Source organism: Juglans microcarpa x Juglans regia, chromosome 3D (genome assembly GCF_004785595.1).
Source record: "Juglans microcarpa x Juglans regia isolate MS1-56 chromosome 3D, Jm3101_v1.0, whole genome shotgun sequence".
NCBI lineage: Eukaryota > Viridiplantae > Streptophyta > Magnoliopsida > Fagales > Juglandaceae > Juglans > Juglans microcarpa x Juglans regia.
The window spans coordinates 6,186,697-6,204,099 of NC_054598.1; the positions used below are offsets into that span (position 1 = coordinate 6,186,697).

General features: G+C 37.7%; 2 protein-coding genes and 1 pseudogene across 2 annotated transcripts; 2 read left to right on the forward strand and 1 right to left on the reverse strand.

The window, feature by feature from the left end:
* The first annotated feature begins 295 nt into the window (after window positions 1-295).
* LOC121254259 (protein EARLY-RESPONSIVE TO DEHYDRATION 7, chloroplastic-like) lies at window positions 296-3,793 on the forward strand. Its single transcript, XM_041154227.1, has 4 exons — window positions 296-1,352; window positions 1,907-2,073; window positions 2,972-3,056; window positions 3,423-3,793. Exons 1-4 carry the CDS (start codon window positions 463-465, stop codon window positions 3,610-3,612), a joined length of 1,332 nt encoding a protein of 443 aa, XP_041010161.1. The 5' UTR covers window positions 296-462; the 3' UTR covers window positions 3,613-3,793.
* Window positions 3,794-8,595: 4,802 nt separating this feature from the next.
* Window positions 8,596-13,523, forward strand: LOC121254338 (annotated as a pseudogene).
* Window positions 13,524-13,787: 264 nt separating this feature from the next.
* Window positions 13,788-16,831, reverse strand: LOC121254257 (amino acid permease 3-like). The gene is made up of 8 exons (XM_041154225.1): window positions 16,550-16,831; window positions 16,313-16,451; window positions 15,777-16,010; window positions 15,601-15,694; window positions 15,241-15,455; window positions 14,980-15,137; window positions 14,593-14,820; window positions 13,788-14,483 (listed from the first exon to the last, which is right to left on the reverse strand). The coding sequence occupies exons 1-8, from the start codon at window positions 16,595-16,597 to the stop codon at window positions 14,058-14,060; spliced, it is 1,542 nt and encodes a 513-aa protein (XP_041010159.1). The 5' UTR covers window positions 16,598-16,831; the 3' UTR covers window positions 13,788-14,057.
* Between the last annotated feature and the right edge of the window lie 572 nt (window positions 16,832-17,403).

The following is a 17,403-nucleotide window of genomic DNA, read 5'->3' on the forward strand; positions in this document are numbered from 1 at the left end:
GCCCGCCCATGTGGGGCGGGCGGAAGCCGGGCGGGGCAGCGGGGGCAGCAGCCCTACTTCAAATACTTCTATCAGAATCAATCGTTCTTATAGCTCATTGGGTTTTCTATGGAGAAGTTTTTCTCATACCCATGGGCGGAAGAAACGCTGGGATTCCCTAATAATTATTGGTATTGTGTCCACCGTGTTAGGTTGGACTTCTTAAGGGCCTTGAGACCGGTCACAAAGCCCATCAACAAAACCGCGGACAGCTTTATTTTTTTCAGACAAACTCCTCTTTAAACTTCAGGAAAAGATCAATCTCCACAGACCACGGTTATCACGCGGCTCGTCCCCAGCGTGCCACGCTTGTTCCAACCGACACCCCCTTCCATTTCCTTCGTTACCACGATTCCTCCAACCTAAATACCCCTCCGATTACCTCTCAGCTTCTCCCTCAATCGAATAGTCACAAACTCAACCATGTCAGCTTCGAAGCCCTCTCAAAACACAACCCAGGAAGTCATTTTCTCTAACCCAGAAGCCACTTCCTCTTCGTCCCTATACCCTTCCATCGACGTGAAAGAACTCGCAGAGAACCTCTTCCCTGCTGTAGACGATGACGTTTCACAGGCCTCTTCACACTTGCTACAACCCTCGGAAGATGTTCTGGTCAAGGTCCCAGGCGCACTAGTACACCTCATCGAGAAAGACCATAGCGTCGAGCTCGCTTGCGGTGAGCTCGAGATAGTTAGTCTTAGTCAAGGCGATAATGTCGTCGCCGTTCTTGCGCGTGTCGGAGATGATATTCAGTGGCCGTTGGCGAAGGACGAGGCGGCCGTCAAGCTCGATGAGGCTCATTACTTCTTTACCCTTCGGGTTCCGCCAGATGGGCCGGTGGGAAGTAATGGGGACGATGAAGATTTTGCTTGTAAAGAGTGTGAGATGTTGAATTACGGGTTAACGATTGCGTCGAAGGGACAAGAGGCTTTGTTGAAGGAGCTGGATCGGGTTTTGGAGATGTATAGCTGTTTTTCGGTACAGAAGATGGGAGAAATCGGGAGCTGGGAGGTATTGGATGGCTCGGTGGCGAGGGAGATGTCTCCTGGGGAGTTGGAGTCGAAGGAGAATAAGGAATTGATGGGGGAGAGCTCGGCCGCGTACTGGACAACATTGGCACCGAACGTCGAGGACTATAGTGGGCACGTGGCGAGGCTGATTGCCGCAGGGTCGGGGCAGCTGATCAGAGGGATCTTGTGGTGCGGTGATGTGACGGTGGACAGGCTGAAATGGGGAAACGAGTTCTTGATGAAGAGGATGGAACAGAGATCCAATACGGAGATTAGTCCATCAGTAATGAAGAGGATAAAAAGGTTTGACTAATAAGCTCTGCGTTAATGTCTTTATTTGAGTTGGTTAGCTTGGATGATTGTCTTATGCATATTCAGTTAGTCATATTTATCAATCTTCACCCTCCAAGGCTCCAATAGAAAGTTTGTTTTTTTGTAATTTTTTTATTGGGATCAAAGAGTTTTCAAAATAAGTTGTCTTAAAAAACAAGAAAGAAAGAGGCTAGTATCACGTTATAGTGGACACTTTTCCAATAGGGGATTTATTGTGATTGGGGAGATGATCCGGTGAATATCCGTTTTTCTGACATTAGTGGTTAGATAGCCAATTGATTTTGTTTAGTGATGTTCCAACGCAGAGTGGAGAGCCTGGAAGTCCGGTTGCATTATTTTTTCAATGCATATATGATCTACTTTTCAATTGTTTGACCTCTGATGAATGATTTACAGCTTCCTTTCTATTTTGTAGTTCAGGCCCTTGTTTCCTCTTCAATATTTCTATATTGTAATTTCTGCCCCTGTTTTTGTTCTTGATTTTTTTCATTTTATATGGAAGTATCATGTTGTTGATCTTGTAGGGTTAAAAAGTTGACAAAGATGTCAGAGAATATGGCTTCTGGTGTCCTTTCTGGGGTTGTTAAAGTGTCCGGATTCTTTACAAGCTCGATAGTGAACTCTAAAGTGGGCAAGAAATTTTTCAGCCTCCTCCCTGGAGAGATTGTCCTTGCTTCTTTGGATGGATTTAGTAAGTTCACATTACTTCATTTGTTTTTTCAATCTGTTCGATATGTGACTTTGATTGTTTGTATCTACAGTTGTTTTTTTTTTGCATTTGTCTTCTTAAAATTTAAAAAAGAAGTCCCTCTGGGCGCGGGGGAGGGGGTGTCGTCATCTGTTTTTTTTTACTAAATATGGGTAAATTACCATTGAGCAAATTGGAGCTACGACTAGGTTGCATCGACAACATATATAGTGAATTTGCACAAAGCTACAACTGTACATATTGCTAAGCACGGAATGCCGTTTTGTGTCGGACAGCAAGATGTTTTGAAGTCTTACAAGGTACAACTAGTGGAAAACTCTGTATGTTGCCTCATCTATATACGCCTGACTTGTCCTTAAACGCCAAAGAGGGCTGACAAATTGAAGTTGCTAGTTCGTACTTGTGTAGCTACTTTGGAACAATTTTTTTATTCATTGGCTACTTCTAGCTTTGTTTTCAGACCTCTTCAGGAAAAGGAACTTATTCATAACTACTTGTTTGGAAAGTCAAGTAATTGGATCAACAGCCATATTCCTATGACAATCTGTTGTAGTTGGACCTTGCTGTAGGCATCATATACCTAGTGGATGGTGAAATGGGAAATTCAACTTTCGTCTAGATGTTATATTTTATTATTCATACATACGCAAGCTTAAATATAAAGACAGATCTCTAGGGCTTAATTTGGGATTGGAAGTTTCATAAGACAAAAGGAGGCTCTTGGAAAACAGAAAGATAGAAGAAGAACTATTTGAGTTGACCAAAGACTTGAGATATAAATATTTTCCTTTAATATTCTTTCTTGTTTTCTCTGGTTCCAGAAAATATGGCATGAGCCATGCTTCTGCCACTAAAATGTGTGTTGTGTGTGTTTTTGTAGGCAAGGTCTTTGATGCTGTTGAACTTGCTGGAAGGAATGTCATGTCAACTACTTCAGTGGTGACTACTGGGCTTGTTTCACAGAGGTAATTCCTAATGTGACTGTAGAATTGATGCGGTAATTGCATCAGCATTGGTGTCATGAATATAATCACCATGATTCCTATCTTCTTTCTTACAATTTTTTGGCAAGGTCTTGCCCCGCTAATGTTCATTAGCCTATGTGGTTATCGTCAATCATATGCCATTGATGAAATACAAATTACTGTAGCTTGGTTTGGACTTTTTTACTTTTAACCTGCAAAACATCTCCAAGTTGGGGAAAGTAGCTAGTGTACTCGCCTCCATGTCTGGACCTGGCCAACATTTAATATTTGTATCCCGTTTCTCTCGTTATCTTAGAGATGCATGGTAGGAAGCAATGAAAAGAAGTACTTTTTGGGTCATTGCAGGTATGGACAACAAGCAGCTCAAGCGACAAATGTGGGGCTTGATGCTGCAGGACATGCTATTGGTGCCGCTTGGGCTGTGTTCAAGATAAGAAAGGCTATCAACCCCAAGAGCGTACTCAAACCCACAACGCTTGCAAAAGCTGCTGCTGCAGCGAATTCTGCTGAACTGAAGGCTAAATATAAAAAGTAATGGCAGGCGTTCTACCTTCCTTTTTTCTTCTTTTTAATGAATAGCGGATACAGTTAGTTACACTAAAAGCACTCCATCTTAGCTTCTTACATTTAGCAGAGGCCAAGCTCCTTGGTAGCTGTTAGCCATTATATTGTTTTGTTCTTTTTCTATACTTCAATGGATCAGATGATTTCTGTAATTTGGTTAGTGCCATCGAATCAAACGTACACCATTTGCATTTTTGTTGATCCTGACACCAAGTTATTTAATAAGCCACGTCATGGTCGGTATCATCCTCCGATCCATGAACCAAGTCATACATTATCATGAAGACAAAAACACATCATTAGTCTTTAATGTCTGCTTGGATGCGTATGCGGTTAGGCCATATTGAGAAAAATATCAAATACTTGGTTATTAAAGATGAACATGACTTCGAAACTTCTTTCTGATAAAGGAGGCTAGTTGGGGTTTATTCCTTACTAGAACCCCAAAAAATAATCCCAGTAATCATGGCTCTTTCTTAATAACTAGTTTTGAATGGAAGACCGTTTTGTGGAAGTATTAGGCCTCATCACAATTATCATTCTGTGTGCTTAGGACTCTGAATTATTTTGCTTTCTGTTTATGAACTTCATATAGCGGTTAGTGGAAGGGCGTGTACGTTTTTTCGAAGAGGACTGATCAAGAACCTCCAACCCTCTCTCTGTCTCTCTTTCTCTGTTCCTAATCTATTTCTCAATTCTGCCAAAGTGTTCTCTGATTTATACAATATAGTGGCCGATAGGCCTAAGATGTTAGGAAAAGAGAGGAATTGAGAGGGAGAGTGAATATGATCGTGTCGTGGTAGCTCTCTAGATAGTTAGTTTCAGAAGATATGCAGTTTCTCTTCACTTTTAGAAGATCGATCGTGTAAATTAAACGGAGAGTCAAATGGAGAAGTGTAACACTCGGGACTTGTTTGAAAAAAGTTTCCATCTCAAAATTTTTATATCATCTCATTTCATTTCCAAACATCACTCAAATACAAATACTTTCAAACTAATCATTGCAACTTTATCAAACTTTCAAACAAAAAATAAAATATAATTCAACATTTTCAAATATCCAAACAAAAATTATATTAAAAAGTTATATTCTAACAATATTTTAATTTTATAATATTTTTTATTCAACTTTTTCTTTCTTCTTTTCTAAAATTTAAAAAAAAAAATTAACTCAAATTATTTTATTATTATTTATAAACTATCTTATTATTATTCACAAAATTTTGTTCGGTGTGACTCTTCAATCTTATACTTGTCCTAACACACCCTTGCACGCTGTATGGAGAGATTGAGGTTGTTGACCTTAATTTTGGGTGTGGCCCATTCTGTGCACATCCCAAAATCATTGCCGTCAACCAAAAGAAAAACTCTTTTGAGCTGTTTGATACAAAACAGTTGTTCAAGTCACTACACTAGGAATTAAATACACACTAGGAATTAAATACATTGCACTTGTATTCAAATCCACAAAAAACAGTTGTTGAACGATCCAAGCCACTGCCTGGTGCCAACACCATAACTATGTACAAACCCGGTTACCACCATTGCAGGAAATCAAACCACCCGGGTTCTCCAGTACTTCAAATACTTCTGTCAAAATCAGGTCCGTTTAGATTGAGATATGAGATAAGATGAATTGAAATAATTTATAAATAATAATAAGATTTATGAGTCGAGATAGTTTTTAAAAATTTTGTATGTTTAGATTGGAAATGAGATGAGATGATTTTAAGTTGTTAGAGATGGTTTGTAATAATATTTTTTTAAATTACATACCCAATTTCTTTTATAATATAATTCATAATAATATTATAAAATGACAATATTTTTATCAAATCAATTTCTATAAAAAAAAATATCAAATAAAAATATATTTTATTTACAACATTCTTAAATAATTATGAAATATTTATAAAATCAGTTTATTTTATATTTTTATTATTATAAAAATTACATATCGAGCAATAATTTATTAAAAGAAATTTGCGTATAGAATTGGAAAAATAAGTAATCTATCACAACACCCATAGTAAAATAAAATTTTACGCCTCATATATCATCAAAGTCTGAGGAGAAATATTAGGTAAATTAGTCAAAATATACTTGAAAAATTTAAAAAGTTCGAATAATCAAACTGCACCCTTACAATCACAATATTTATGATATTCTTGTTATCATAGCAATTCACCATTCACTAATCGCTCCTGACTGCCTACATAGAAATGATAATGTCATCCCTGATTGTAGCCATAGCTCAGGCTGATTCCAATGTCATGTCAAGATGATGTGTTGAAGCTATGACATCACCAACCGCACGGGCATTCGGATCAAGCCGCATGCTCCTCCATTCCTTGAAGAAGAAATTGTCTGGCATCGTCATTCCAATAAAATTATGTAACGTACAACATGTGGTGATTAGTAACCCTTACCTCCTAACTGAATACGCAGGCATGAGTCTTAACAATCTAAATCGTGATTTAAAGATCCCAAATGTACGTTCTCTTATGTTATGAATGGTTGAATGACAATGATTAAAATAATCATTATATCTCCTAAATACCCGCTGACCTTGACGATCACTTCTATGATATATTTCTCTAGGATAAGGGGCATAAATTCTCGAGTACATGGGAACGTCGAATTGACTAGATAATAATGATCTGTTAACCTATTAACAACAAAAAAATCAGTTACTTACCAACCATTCCTAGAGATATAACAAAATACATATAAAGATAAACAATTTTTTAATAAAAAAATTAAATAATATTAGATGTTTACTATCCAAAGGCCATGGAAATTGGTTGCGGGCCTGACTCAATACATTGATGAATATGTGTGCATCATGCACGGTTCCCTCCCAACCAGTATACAAAAATGTGAACTTCATATCTAGGTCGCATATACACAAGACGTTTTGGGTAACTCGCTCATACCGGTTGCGAAATGCATCACGTACCTCTTCAGGTACAATGGCGTCGATCATGGTCTCATCAATCGCACCAACATATCGCTGCAAACGAATAACCCATCTGATTATACTTGCGTACGTTTAAATAAATAATTTAAGCAAAACTATTGCATAATCCTTAATATAATTTATTATGTACGATAAAGTACTTACCTCAAACCAAAGATAATTTCTCAGGTTGGCTGCGATTACTGTGTGCACCTCGGATGTGTGTGTTGGGTGAATAAGATGTGTCCCAAGCCTACACAAAACCCGTGTGACTTTCCTTACGTGCCGGTTAATGGCATTCGAAATTACTTGCAACAATTTCCCGGATTTCCATTCAAAACTTTTAAAATATATTGATGTCCCCACATGCCGATATTATGTTGTGGCTGTCTAAGATTCTGTCTCTGTCAACGACCGAGATTCTCAACGAGGTCCATGATCCCAACCGCGTCTTCTGCAAATTCATCACTACTATCAGTCGCACCTCTATCAGGGAAGATGTCGTACGCATCAAAGTTCACATCCATCGAGGAAGTTCCCACTGACCAATTCACATCATTCATGCTCTACCACGTTCTACTATGTTGTCCGACCAAAATAGTTAGGAATTAGAATTTCATATATTGAAAACATCATATTTTAATACAGAAAGCATTACTTTTTTATTTTTAAGTTCTAATCAACCCTCCAACATATACTTGGCATGAAAAAATATTAGTGATAAATATCACACTTAATGCCACATCCCAACGATCATGGAAAAAGTTTAACACAACACAATTACCAATAACATAAACTCATCAAACTAATACATAATAGTCTCATGAAACAAATAAAGTAGTAGTCACAGAGATAAAATAACAAACACAAAAATAAGGTAGCAGTCACAGAAATACAAGTAGCAAGAGTGGAAATAAATAGATGATAAGGCAATTATCATGCATGCCCATCAATAATTTTGGACTCAAAGTTCCCTCCCGACGGAATCTAACGACAAGAAGCATTGCCGCATATCAGGGTCACATAACTCCTTTATTGCACGATACCATTGTGGACCCTCTAGTCTCGAAGAAATCTCGCTGAGCAATGTCATACAATGATTAATTCGATTGTAACCTCCATTGCTGCCTTCACTAGGCTGTGATTCTTTGTTGCGCTTCACTAAACCCATAACTTCCCCATCCTCATACTGCTTACGTTGTGCGATCTGCATGCGTTTAACCTCATCCAAGCACACAGGGATTTCTTGATCGAGCGGGCTCGTTTTCTCTTTATGCCTACGTGATGAATGTGCCTCTACACCCGGTGAGTATGACCCCATCCCCATCAAAACATCAATGTCATCAACCTCAATGTGCGATCCCTATTGACTGCCCAATGCAGGAGCGCGCCGAGCTTGCATCTCCGAATCAAGCAGCCGTTCCTTGTCACTATCTGGGGGCAGTTATGTTGAGGCGTGTTGCAGAGTCCCATATGCAATTAAAGCACCGAATATGGTGCACAACTCCTCATACTTTGGTAGGCCTAATGTCTAAAACCTCCCCCATTTATTTTTGACCTCAAATTTTCATAATAAACATATGTCAGTAATAAAGTTGGACACATGAAAAATTAGATAATAAGGGCACAAGTTAATTTTTTACCCCGATGGCATTTTCCCAAAACTCATCGCTCCCCACTATCATCTTCGTGTCGGGGTCCCAATCCATCCCGATTTGGCTCATTAGATTGGTAAACGGACGTTGTTGGTCCTTCAACCTCTGGATTTTGCTCTAAATCTAGCTCGCGTCAAACACCCTCACACCAATAGCAGTGAGCCGCTCAGCATAAGTGGTATGCTCTCTACTCGTGATCTTGCCAGTCCTTAATCTACCGTGAATGGCATCTTGGTAAAGCATGTCAATGAATACCTCTTCCATGCCATCGCTCCAAATTTCACGATCACGAATCGTGTTTTCAGAATCATCCATGTTTAATAGTTAAGAAATTGATAATATGTCAATGCAAGTAATTGTTCTTAAAATATGTAAAATTATAATCTCATGTCAAGTAGAACAGTTCTTTTTGTAGGGTAGACATGAAAAATAGAAATATTACTTACAACCCAGTATTATTATCTTTATTCAACATCATAATAAGTTGGGTACTAAAGCAATGCATTAACCTCAGTATTACATCCTACATCATAATAAGTTGGGTATTAAAGCAATACATTAATTACATGCATCTTCCTCAATCAAACTAAAATAAGAAAAAAACAATATTAAGAAAATTAAACTCACAACGACAACCAATTACATGGATCATGAAAAAAAATTATGAGTAAATCGGATAAACTTGATAGGAAAGCTAACTAATTTAGGACTATTATATTTTGGTGATTTTCAAGTAATGCATAAAATTCTCTCTCTCATTCTAATGTATAAGATTTGACCGGGGCAAAGTTATGAGCTGTCTTCCCAAAAAAAAAAAAAACCCTTTTAATTAAAAAAAATTCACAAAATACAAATCATCTTTATCAACTATAAAAAGGCAATTGAAAAAATCAAGCTGCCACTCTAACTGCCAAAACTCTCACATAGATCCATGATTTTTGTAAATGACCACGGTTTCTAACTGCCACAGTTAGCAGAGGCCAACCTCAACCATGTCAGCTTCTCCCTCAATCGAATAGTCACAAACTCAACCATGTCAGCTTCGAAGTCCTCTCAGAACACAAGCTAGAAGTCATTTTCTCTAACCCAGAAGCGACTTCCTCCTCGTCCCTATACCCGCCCATCAACGTGAAAGAACTCGCAGAGAACCTCTTCCCGGCTATAGACGATGACGTTTCACAAGCCTCTTCACACTTGCTACAACCCTCGGAACATGTTCTGGTCAAGGTCCCAAGCGCACTAGTGCAACTCATCGAGAAAGACCATAGCGTCGAGCTCGCTTGCGGTGAGCTCGAGATAGTTACTCTTAGGCAAGGCGATAATGTCGTCGCCGTTCTTGCGCGTGTAAGAGATGATATTCAGTGGCCATTGGCGAAGGACGAGGCGGCCGTCAAGCTGGATGAAGCCCATTACTTCTTTACCCTTCGGGTTCCGCAAGATGGGTCGGTGGGAAGTGATGGGGACGATGAAGATTTTGCTTGTAAAGAGTGTGAGATGTTGGATTGCGGGTTAACGATTGCGTCGAAGGGACAAGAGGCTTCGTTGAAGGAGCTGGATCGTGTTTTGGAGATGTATAGCTATTTTTCGATACAAAAGATGGGAGAAATCGGGAGCTGGGAGGTATTGGATGGCTCGGTGGCGAGGGAGATGTCTCCTGGGGAGTTGAAAGGAGAATAAGAAATTGATGGCGGACAGCTCGGCCGCGTACTGGACAACATTGGCACCGAATGTCGAGGACTATAGTGGGCACGTGGCGAGGCTGATTGCCGCAGGGTCAGGGCAGCTGATCAGAGGGATCTTGTGGTGCGGTGATGTGACGATGGACAGGCTGAAATGGGGAAACGAGTTCTTGATGAAGAGGATGGAATAGAGATCCAATACGGAGATTAGTCCATCAGTAATGAAGAGGATAAAAAGGTTTGGCTAATAAGCTCTGCGTTAATGTCTTTATTTGAGTTGGTTAGCTCGGATGATTGTCTTATGCATATTCAATTAGTCATATTTATCAATCTTCACCCTCCAAGGCTCCAATAGAAAGTTTGCTTTTTTGTAATTTTTTTTATTGGAATCAAAGAGTTTTCAAAATAAGTTGTTAAGAGCACTAGCATTGACTTGGTTAAATGCATCTTCAAAATTTAGTTAATATCATATTTTTTTACATTTGTCTATTTCATTTAAATTCAATTCTCACATTAGATTAGTCATTTACTCTCTATAAAATAATAAATATTATTAAATTAATAATTTGTTTATTTAATTTATTTGTATCACATTTTATAATTCTATCAAAGAGTTTTCAAAATAAGTTGTTAAGAGCACTAGCATTGACTTGGTTAAATGCATCTTCAAAATTTAGTTAATATCATATTTTTTTACATTTGCCTATTTCATTTAAATTCAATTCTCACATTAGATTAGTCATTTACTCTCTATAAAATAATAAATATTATTAAATTAATAATTTGTTTATTTAATTTATTTGTATCACATTTTATAATTCTACCAATTTAATATTAATAATAATTATATTCTAATTAAATTAATATTAAAAAAAATCATATTTTCAATGGTCATTTAATACTAATAACCAAAAATTAAGATTAAACTTATCTAAATTTCTATCTAAATTTCTTATTCACTAACCAAATATCTAATATTCTATCTAAATATTCACTAACCATATTTTCAATGGAGTGAGAAATTATTATTTTAATTTTTGGTAAATCAATTTGGTTCTTTAAATTTGACCAATTATTATAGTAGAAATCTAAATTGTTTTAAAAATGTCCAATTTAATATAAAGTATTTTTAGTACAATTTATTTAAATTTTGGCTAACTTTCAACTTTACTCAAATCTACTCTTAAAAAAACAATAAAGAAACAGGCTAGTACCACGTTATAGTGGACACTTTTCCAATAGGGTATTTATTGTGATTGGGGAGATGATCCGGTGAATATCCGTTTTTCTGACATTAGTGTTTAGATAGCCAATTGATTTTGTTTAGTGATGTTCCAGCGCAGAGTGGAGAGCCTGGAAGTCCGGTTGCATTATTTGTTCAATGCATATATGATCTACTTTTCAATTGTTTGACCTCTGATGAATGATTTACAGCTTCCTTTCTATTTTGTAGTTTAGGCTCTTATTTTTTTAAGAAATTTTTAGATTTAACTCATTTCATAAAATTAATTTTAAAAGAGAAAATTATTTATTTTTTATAAATATATTTAAGACTTTGTACACAAGCAATATAAAATTATTCCTCAACACCTTCTCTCACGTATAAGTCAATATTTTTCTTAATCCTTGTCACGAGATAAATAATATAGACATCTATTCATCCTGTAGTAGACTCTGACACCATAAAGAAATTTTTAAACTTAACTCATCTTATAAAATCAATTCTACAATAAAAGACTATTCATTCATTATAAACATACCTAAAAACTTGTCCACTAATAATGTGTTATTATTACTCAACATCCTCTTCAAGATTCTATACTGTAATTTCTGCCCCTGTTTTTGTTCTTGATTTTTTTTCATTTTATATGGAAGTATCTTGTTGTTGATCTTTTAGGGTAAAAAAGTTGACAAAGATGTCAGAGAAGATGGCTTCTGGAGTCCTTTCTTGGGTTGATAAAGTGTCCGGATTCTTTACAAGCTCGATAGTGAACTCTAAAGTGGGCAAGAAATTTTTCAGCCTCCTCCCTGGAGAGATTGTCCTTGCTTCTTTGGATGGATTTAGTAAGTTCACATTACTTCATTTGTTTTTTCAATCTGTTCGATATGTGACTTTGATTGTTTGTATCTACAGTTGTTTTTTTGCATTTGTCTTCTTAAAATTTAAAAAAGAAGTCCCTCTGGGCGCGGGGGAGGGGTGTCGTCATCTGTTTTTTTTACTAAATATGGGTAAATTACCATTGAGCAAATTGGAGCTACGACTAGGTTGCATCGACAACATATATAGTGAATTTGCACAAAGCTACAACTGTACATATTGCTAAGCACGGAATGCCCTTTTGTGTCTGACAGCAAGATATTTTGAAGTCTTACAAGTTACAACTAATGGAAAAGTCTGTATGTTGCCTCATCTATATACGCCTGACTTGTCCTAAACGCCAAAGCGGGCTGACAAATTGAAGTTGCTAGTTTGTACTCGTGTAGCTACTTTAGAACTGCAATTTTTTTATTCATTGGCTACTTCTAGCATTGTTTTCAGACCTCTTAAGGAAAAGGAACTTATGCATAACTACTTGTTTGGAAAATCAAGTAATTGGATCAACAGCCATATTCCTATGCAATCTGTTGTAGTTGGAACTTGCTCTAGGCATCATATACCTAGTGGATGGTGAAATGGGAAACTCAAATTTCGTCTAGATGTTATATTTTATTATTCATACATACGCAAGCTTAAATATAAAGACAGATCTCTAGGGCCTAATTTGGGATTTGGAAGTTTCATAAGACAAAAGGAGGCTCTTGGAAAACGGAAAGATAGAAGAACTATTTGAGTTGACCAAAGATTTGGGATATAAATATTTTCCTTTAATATTCTTTCTTGTTTTCTCTGGTTCCAGAAAATATGGCATGAGCCATGCTTCTGCCACTCAAATGTGTGTTCTGTGTTTGTTTTTGTAGGCAAGGTCGGTGATGCTGTTGAACTTGCTGGAAGGAATGTCATGTCAACTACTTCAGTGGTGACTACTGGGCTTGTTTCACAGAGGTAATTCCTAATGTGACTGTAGAATTGATGCGGTAATTGCATCAGCATTGGTGTCATGAATATAATCACCATGATTCCCATCTTCTTTCTTTCAATTTTTTGGCAAGGTCTTGCCCCACTAATGTTCATTAGCCTATGTGGTTATCGTCAGTCATATGCCATTGATGAAATACAAATTTCTGTAGCTTGGTCTGGACTTTTTTACTTTTAACTTGCAAAACATCTCCAAGTTGGGGAAAGCAGCCATTGTACCTGTCTCCATGTCTGGACCTGGCCAACATTTAATATTTGTACCCTGTTTCTCTCGTTATCTTAAAGATGCATGGTAGGAAGCAATGAAAAGAAGTATTTTTTGGGTCATTGCAGGTATGGACAACAAGCAGCACAAGCGACAAATGAGGGGCTTGATGCAGCAGGACATGCTATTGGTGCCGCTTGGAATGTGTTCAAGATATAAGAAAGGCTATCAACCCCAAGAGCGTACTCAAACCCACAACTATTGCAAAAGCTGCAGCGAATACAGCTAGTTACACTAAAGCACTCTAGTAATGGCAGCGAATTCTGCTAAATATAAAAAGTAATGGCAGGCGTTCTACCTTCCTTTTTTTTTCTTTTTAATGAATAGCGGATACAGTTAGTTACACGAAAAGCACTCCCATCTTAGCTTCTTACATTTAGCAGAGGCCAAGCTCCTTGGTAGCTGTTGGCCATTATATTGTTTTGTTCTTTTTCTATACTTCAATGGATCAGATGATTTCTGTAATTTGGTTAGTGCCATCAAATTAAACGTACAGTCCATTTGCATTTTTGTTGATCCTGACACCAAGGTATTTAATAAGCCACGTCATGGTCGGTATCATCCTCCGATTCATGAACCAAGTTTATACATTATCACAAAGACAAAAACACGTCATTAGTCTTTCATGTCTACTTGGATGTGCATGTGGTTAGGCCATATTGAGAAAAATATCAAATACTTGGTTATTAAAGATGAACATGACTTCGAAACTTCTTTCTGATAAAGAAGCTAGTTTGGGTTTATTCCTTACTAGAACCCCAAAAATAGTCCATGGCGCTTTCTTAATAACTAGTTTTGAATGGCTTGTAAGTCTTGAGATCCAGAACAACTCCAGCAAAGGAGCCGACTGCAGCGGCTATAGAAATGCAGAGGCATGTCATACTTATCATCTGAAGCCCTATCCACCTGCTTGTCCAACGTGCAATCTTCTTTTGAGAAATGTACATCTCAATGGGAAAGAAAACTGTCAATGGCCAGAATCCAAAGGCCCCAAGTATCCCAACAACATCGTTGAAGAAAGGCATGAGCATGGACATGAGGGTTGTCAAAATAACAAAGATTGTCCTCCATATTAGACGGAAGAAGTTAAGCTGATAAATACCAAAGAAGGGGATAGGGATGTCATATTCGGCTGTTACAAAATTACTCTTGGCCCACTTCCGCTTACTCCATTTTTCTATGAATGCAAACAAGGGCTGGCAAAAGACCTGCAGTTGACACGTGATTACTTTGAGATCTAAAGAATAAAAACCTCGTAAGCTTACCCAAGCCAAGAGGTGCACAGAAATTGGGTTTCTATTGCTGCTAGAGCTATACCTGATATGCACCAACGAGGTGGACAACAATGGCTACATTTGCAATATCTAGTAGCCAGTAGGGGTTGTAGAATCCAAATCCAGTTAAAAGATTTCCGGGAGCTTCATCACCAAAGGCTGCATATCCCATGGCTCCACAAAGCATGTAGAACACTGTTGTTACAGCGATGCTGAACAAAGTAGCTTTCTTCATGGTCTTGTGTTCTGCAGGAGGAGATCTTATTGTGTCCTGCTCAGGCAAGCAATTTGCACAGATTATTCCATATGTTGGATTAAATTGTACTTTGTCCGATGACCAATGTCATCGTTATTGTGGACTTGATCACGAGATATCTAATCTAATGATCTGTGGTTAGAAGATATATAGGCAGATATCTAATTGAAGTACCTGGATTTCAATGAGGATGATGGAAAAAGAATATGCGAAGGCAATAGCTCCAAGAGCTTGCAAACTCCTCCACATCTTCTGTGTAGCAGTGACTGTTCCGGCATGTGTTACTGTCCCTATACTAATACCCATTAGGCTTCCTTTGAAACTCCCATTTTCTGCCATTAAAAAGTAGCGGTGTTTCATACATATGTTAGTTGTTCTTTTGATGCTATATAACTACCAGTTTAATTTGAGTAACGATTATTCATATATCTATACCTGCTACTTTGCCTATGCCAAGACCAAGACCAACACTGGAGTATGTGAATGACATAATTGCTGCGACTATAGAGAGCCACCACACTTGATCAAAGTCCGGAATCTGAGAGAGTATCACTTCTATGATTCCAAATGTTATCATGTACCCATTGCTGGACATGTGACACGGATCTTTCCCACCACTTTTATGGAAACAGTTTGATCTCTTTATTGCCCTAAATTGAGCTCAACACGAATATAAGAGTGAATATACTTTCAAAATTACATGCAAATAAACTTTTTGTTACATACCACAAAAATTATAAAACAGAATGTAAAATTCATGTGTGAATTATATGCTAGCTAGCTTGGGAAACTCACATCATGCTGACTGATGCTGCAATTGTGTACCCTATCGCAATGCCAAATAGATTTATATACTGAATCAACCCGCATAACATGACCTTTTTTCCCCCTGCAATCTCACATGGACTTGACTTTTAGAATCATGACAAAATATAATCCCCTATCTTAAAAAGACAGAAACTATCCCTCACCCAAGTTAGCCTTGACAGCATCCATATAGGTGTAATTTCTGTGTCCGGTAACTTGGTCACCGGACCTATAGCACTGTGCTAGAAGGCCCGAGGTATAGACATTAACAAGGGCAAAGAGGATCATGACGACAGGTCCTGCAACCCAACCAAGCTGCCCTATGGCCCATGCCAATGACAGCACTCCAGAACCAATGACCGCAGTAATAATGTGTGCAGTTGCAGTCCAAAAAGTCCCTGCATCACCATATATCGTTATTATAATCAGTTCCATGTGCTCACTGGATATCAGTTTTACCAACATGTAATTATAAAGGTCTCACATAACAGATCAATTTGTACTTGTTTAAAGAAGCTAAATTAGATAGATTTGGTAATAAGGAAAATGGCTAAATGATGAGTTTGGTACTCGTGAAATTGTAAGAAATTTACTAGGGCTACTCAAATTGGTATTCCCCATGAAATAATAATAATACAATAAAATAAAAGATTAAGTGGCCGTGTTATAAAGTAGAACTAAAATATTATGTGATGTTTACCTGTTCTCTTCAAGCGGCCATCATCATCAAAGCACTTGGAGTAGTTGGACTGAGGGTTTATGGCTTCAGCCTCGGTACCCTGCGTTTTAGGTTGGACTTCCACTTGCAGGTAGTGCCTGATGTCATGCCTCTCTTCTACCTGATCAGAGAAAGATGGGCATATATTGTAAGATATAAGAGAACCAAGCATCTCAACATGCATATATGAAAGAGATGGTCGGATTAGATTTGTCTTACGGCGCCATGGTGGATCCTGGATGGAAGTGTACGACTCCTTGGTAACATGGCTATGAAATGGCGGAAATGATTTGCTAGAGAGAGAGAGAGAGAGAGAGAGAGAGGGTGAAGCTGAAGGATGCTTGGAAAATTATCTGGAGATCGTGGGGTCTTATATACAGAAGATCTAGGAGGATAATAGCTTGAATAGAACTTACAAAGAAGATCGAGAGGCCGGGTGATATTGCAACGTGTTGATTAGCGATCATGTAACACGCCCTCGATCGGCCTCTAGTGCTAGCTCTTGTCCAAAACTTCCTCTCAAATTTTAATCGAAGTGCAAATGATAACAGGTGCCGCGTACAAGATTCAGTTTCTTACTTGATGTGAAGTACCGGTACTAAAAAAGAAAAGTAGTCATGAACTAATTATTGAGTCAAGTTTCCGCGTGGTGGTGATCAGATTAATTATGGACATGTTGAAGATGACATGCATGATTCAGGCCAGTCGTTATTTATACTGCTAATTATCGTATGCATAAATAGAATCGTGGAAAACGACGACATATATAATTAATAAGATATATGGATGTATATTTCACTACAACAGAAAGGGTCTTCGTCCCAAAAGACCCCAATTTCGTCCCAAAAAAATTTTTGGGACGAAAAAAATTCGTCTCAAAGTCGTTCCAATATCACTGTGCTAAAAGGTATTTTGGGACGAAAATCACTATTTCGTCCCAAAAAATTTCTTTTGGGACGAAATTGAAGGAAACCGTTCGAACACATTTGAACGAAAATTTTTTTTGTCACGGTTTAAATTCGTCCTAGAAAATGGTTCGAACGGAAAAAATTTTAAGTTCGAACAGTAGTGAC

Excerpts from the sequence above, each read along its gene's own strand:
- LOC121254259 (XM_041154227.1), top strand. The coding sequence starts at position 463 with ATGTCAGCTTCGAAGCCCTCTCAAAACACAACCCAGGAAGTCATTTTC. Across the intron at positions 2,074-2,971 it reads TGCTTCTTTGGATGGATTTA|GCAAGGTCTTTGATGCTGTT; the intron begins GTAAGTTCACAT and ends GTGTTTTTGTAG. Across the intron at positions 3,057-3,422 it reads ACTGGGCTTGTTTCACAGAG|GTATGGACAACAAGCAGCTC; the intron begins GTAATTCCTAAT and ends GGGTCATTGCAG.
- LOC121254257 (XM_041154225.1), bottom strand. The coding sequence starts at position 16,597 with ATGTTACCAAGGAGTCGTACACTTCCATCCAGGATCCACCATGGCGCC. Across the intron at positions 14,821-14,979 it reads TCATCCTCATTGAAATCCAG|GACACAATAAGATCTCCTCC; the intron begins GTACTTCAATTA and ends TTGCCTGAGCAG. Across the intron at positions 14,484-14,592 it reads ACCTCGTTGGTGCATATCAG|GTCTTTTGCCAGCCCTTGTT; the intron begins GTATAGCTCTAG and ends TGTCAACTGCAG.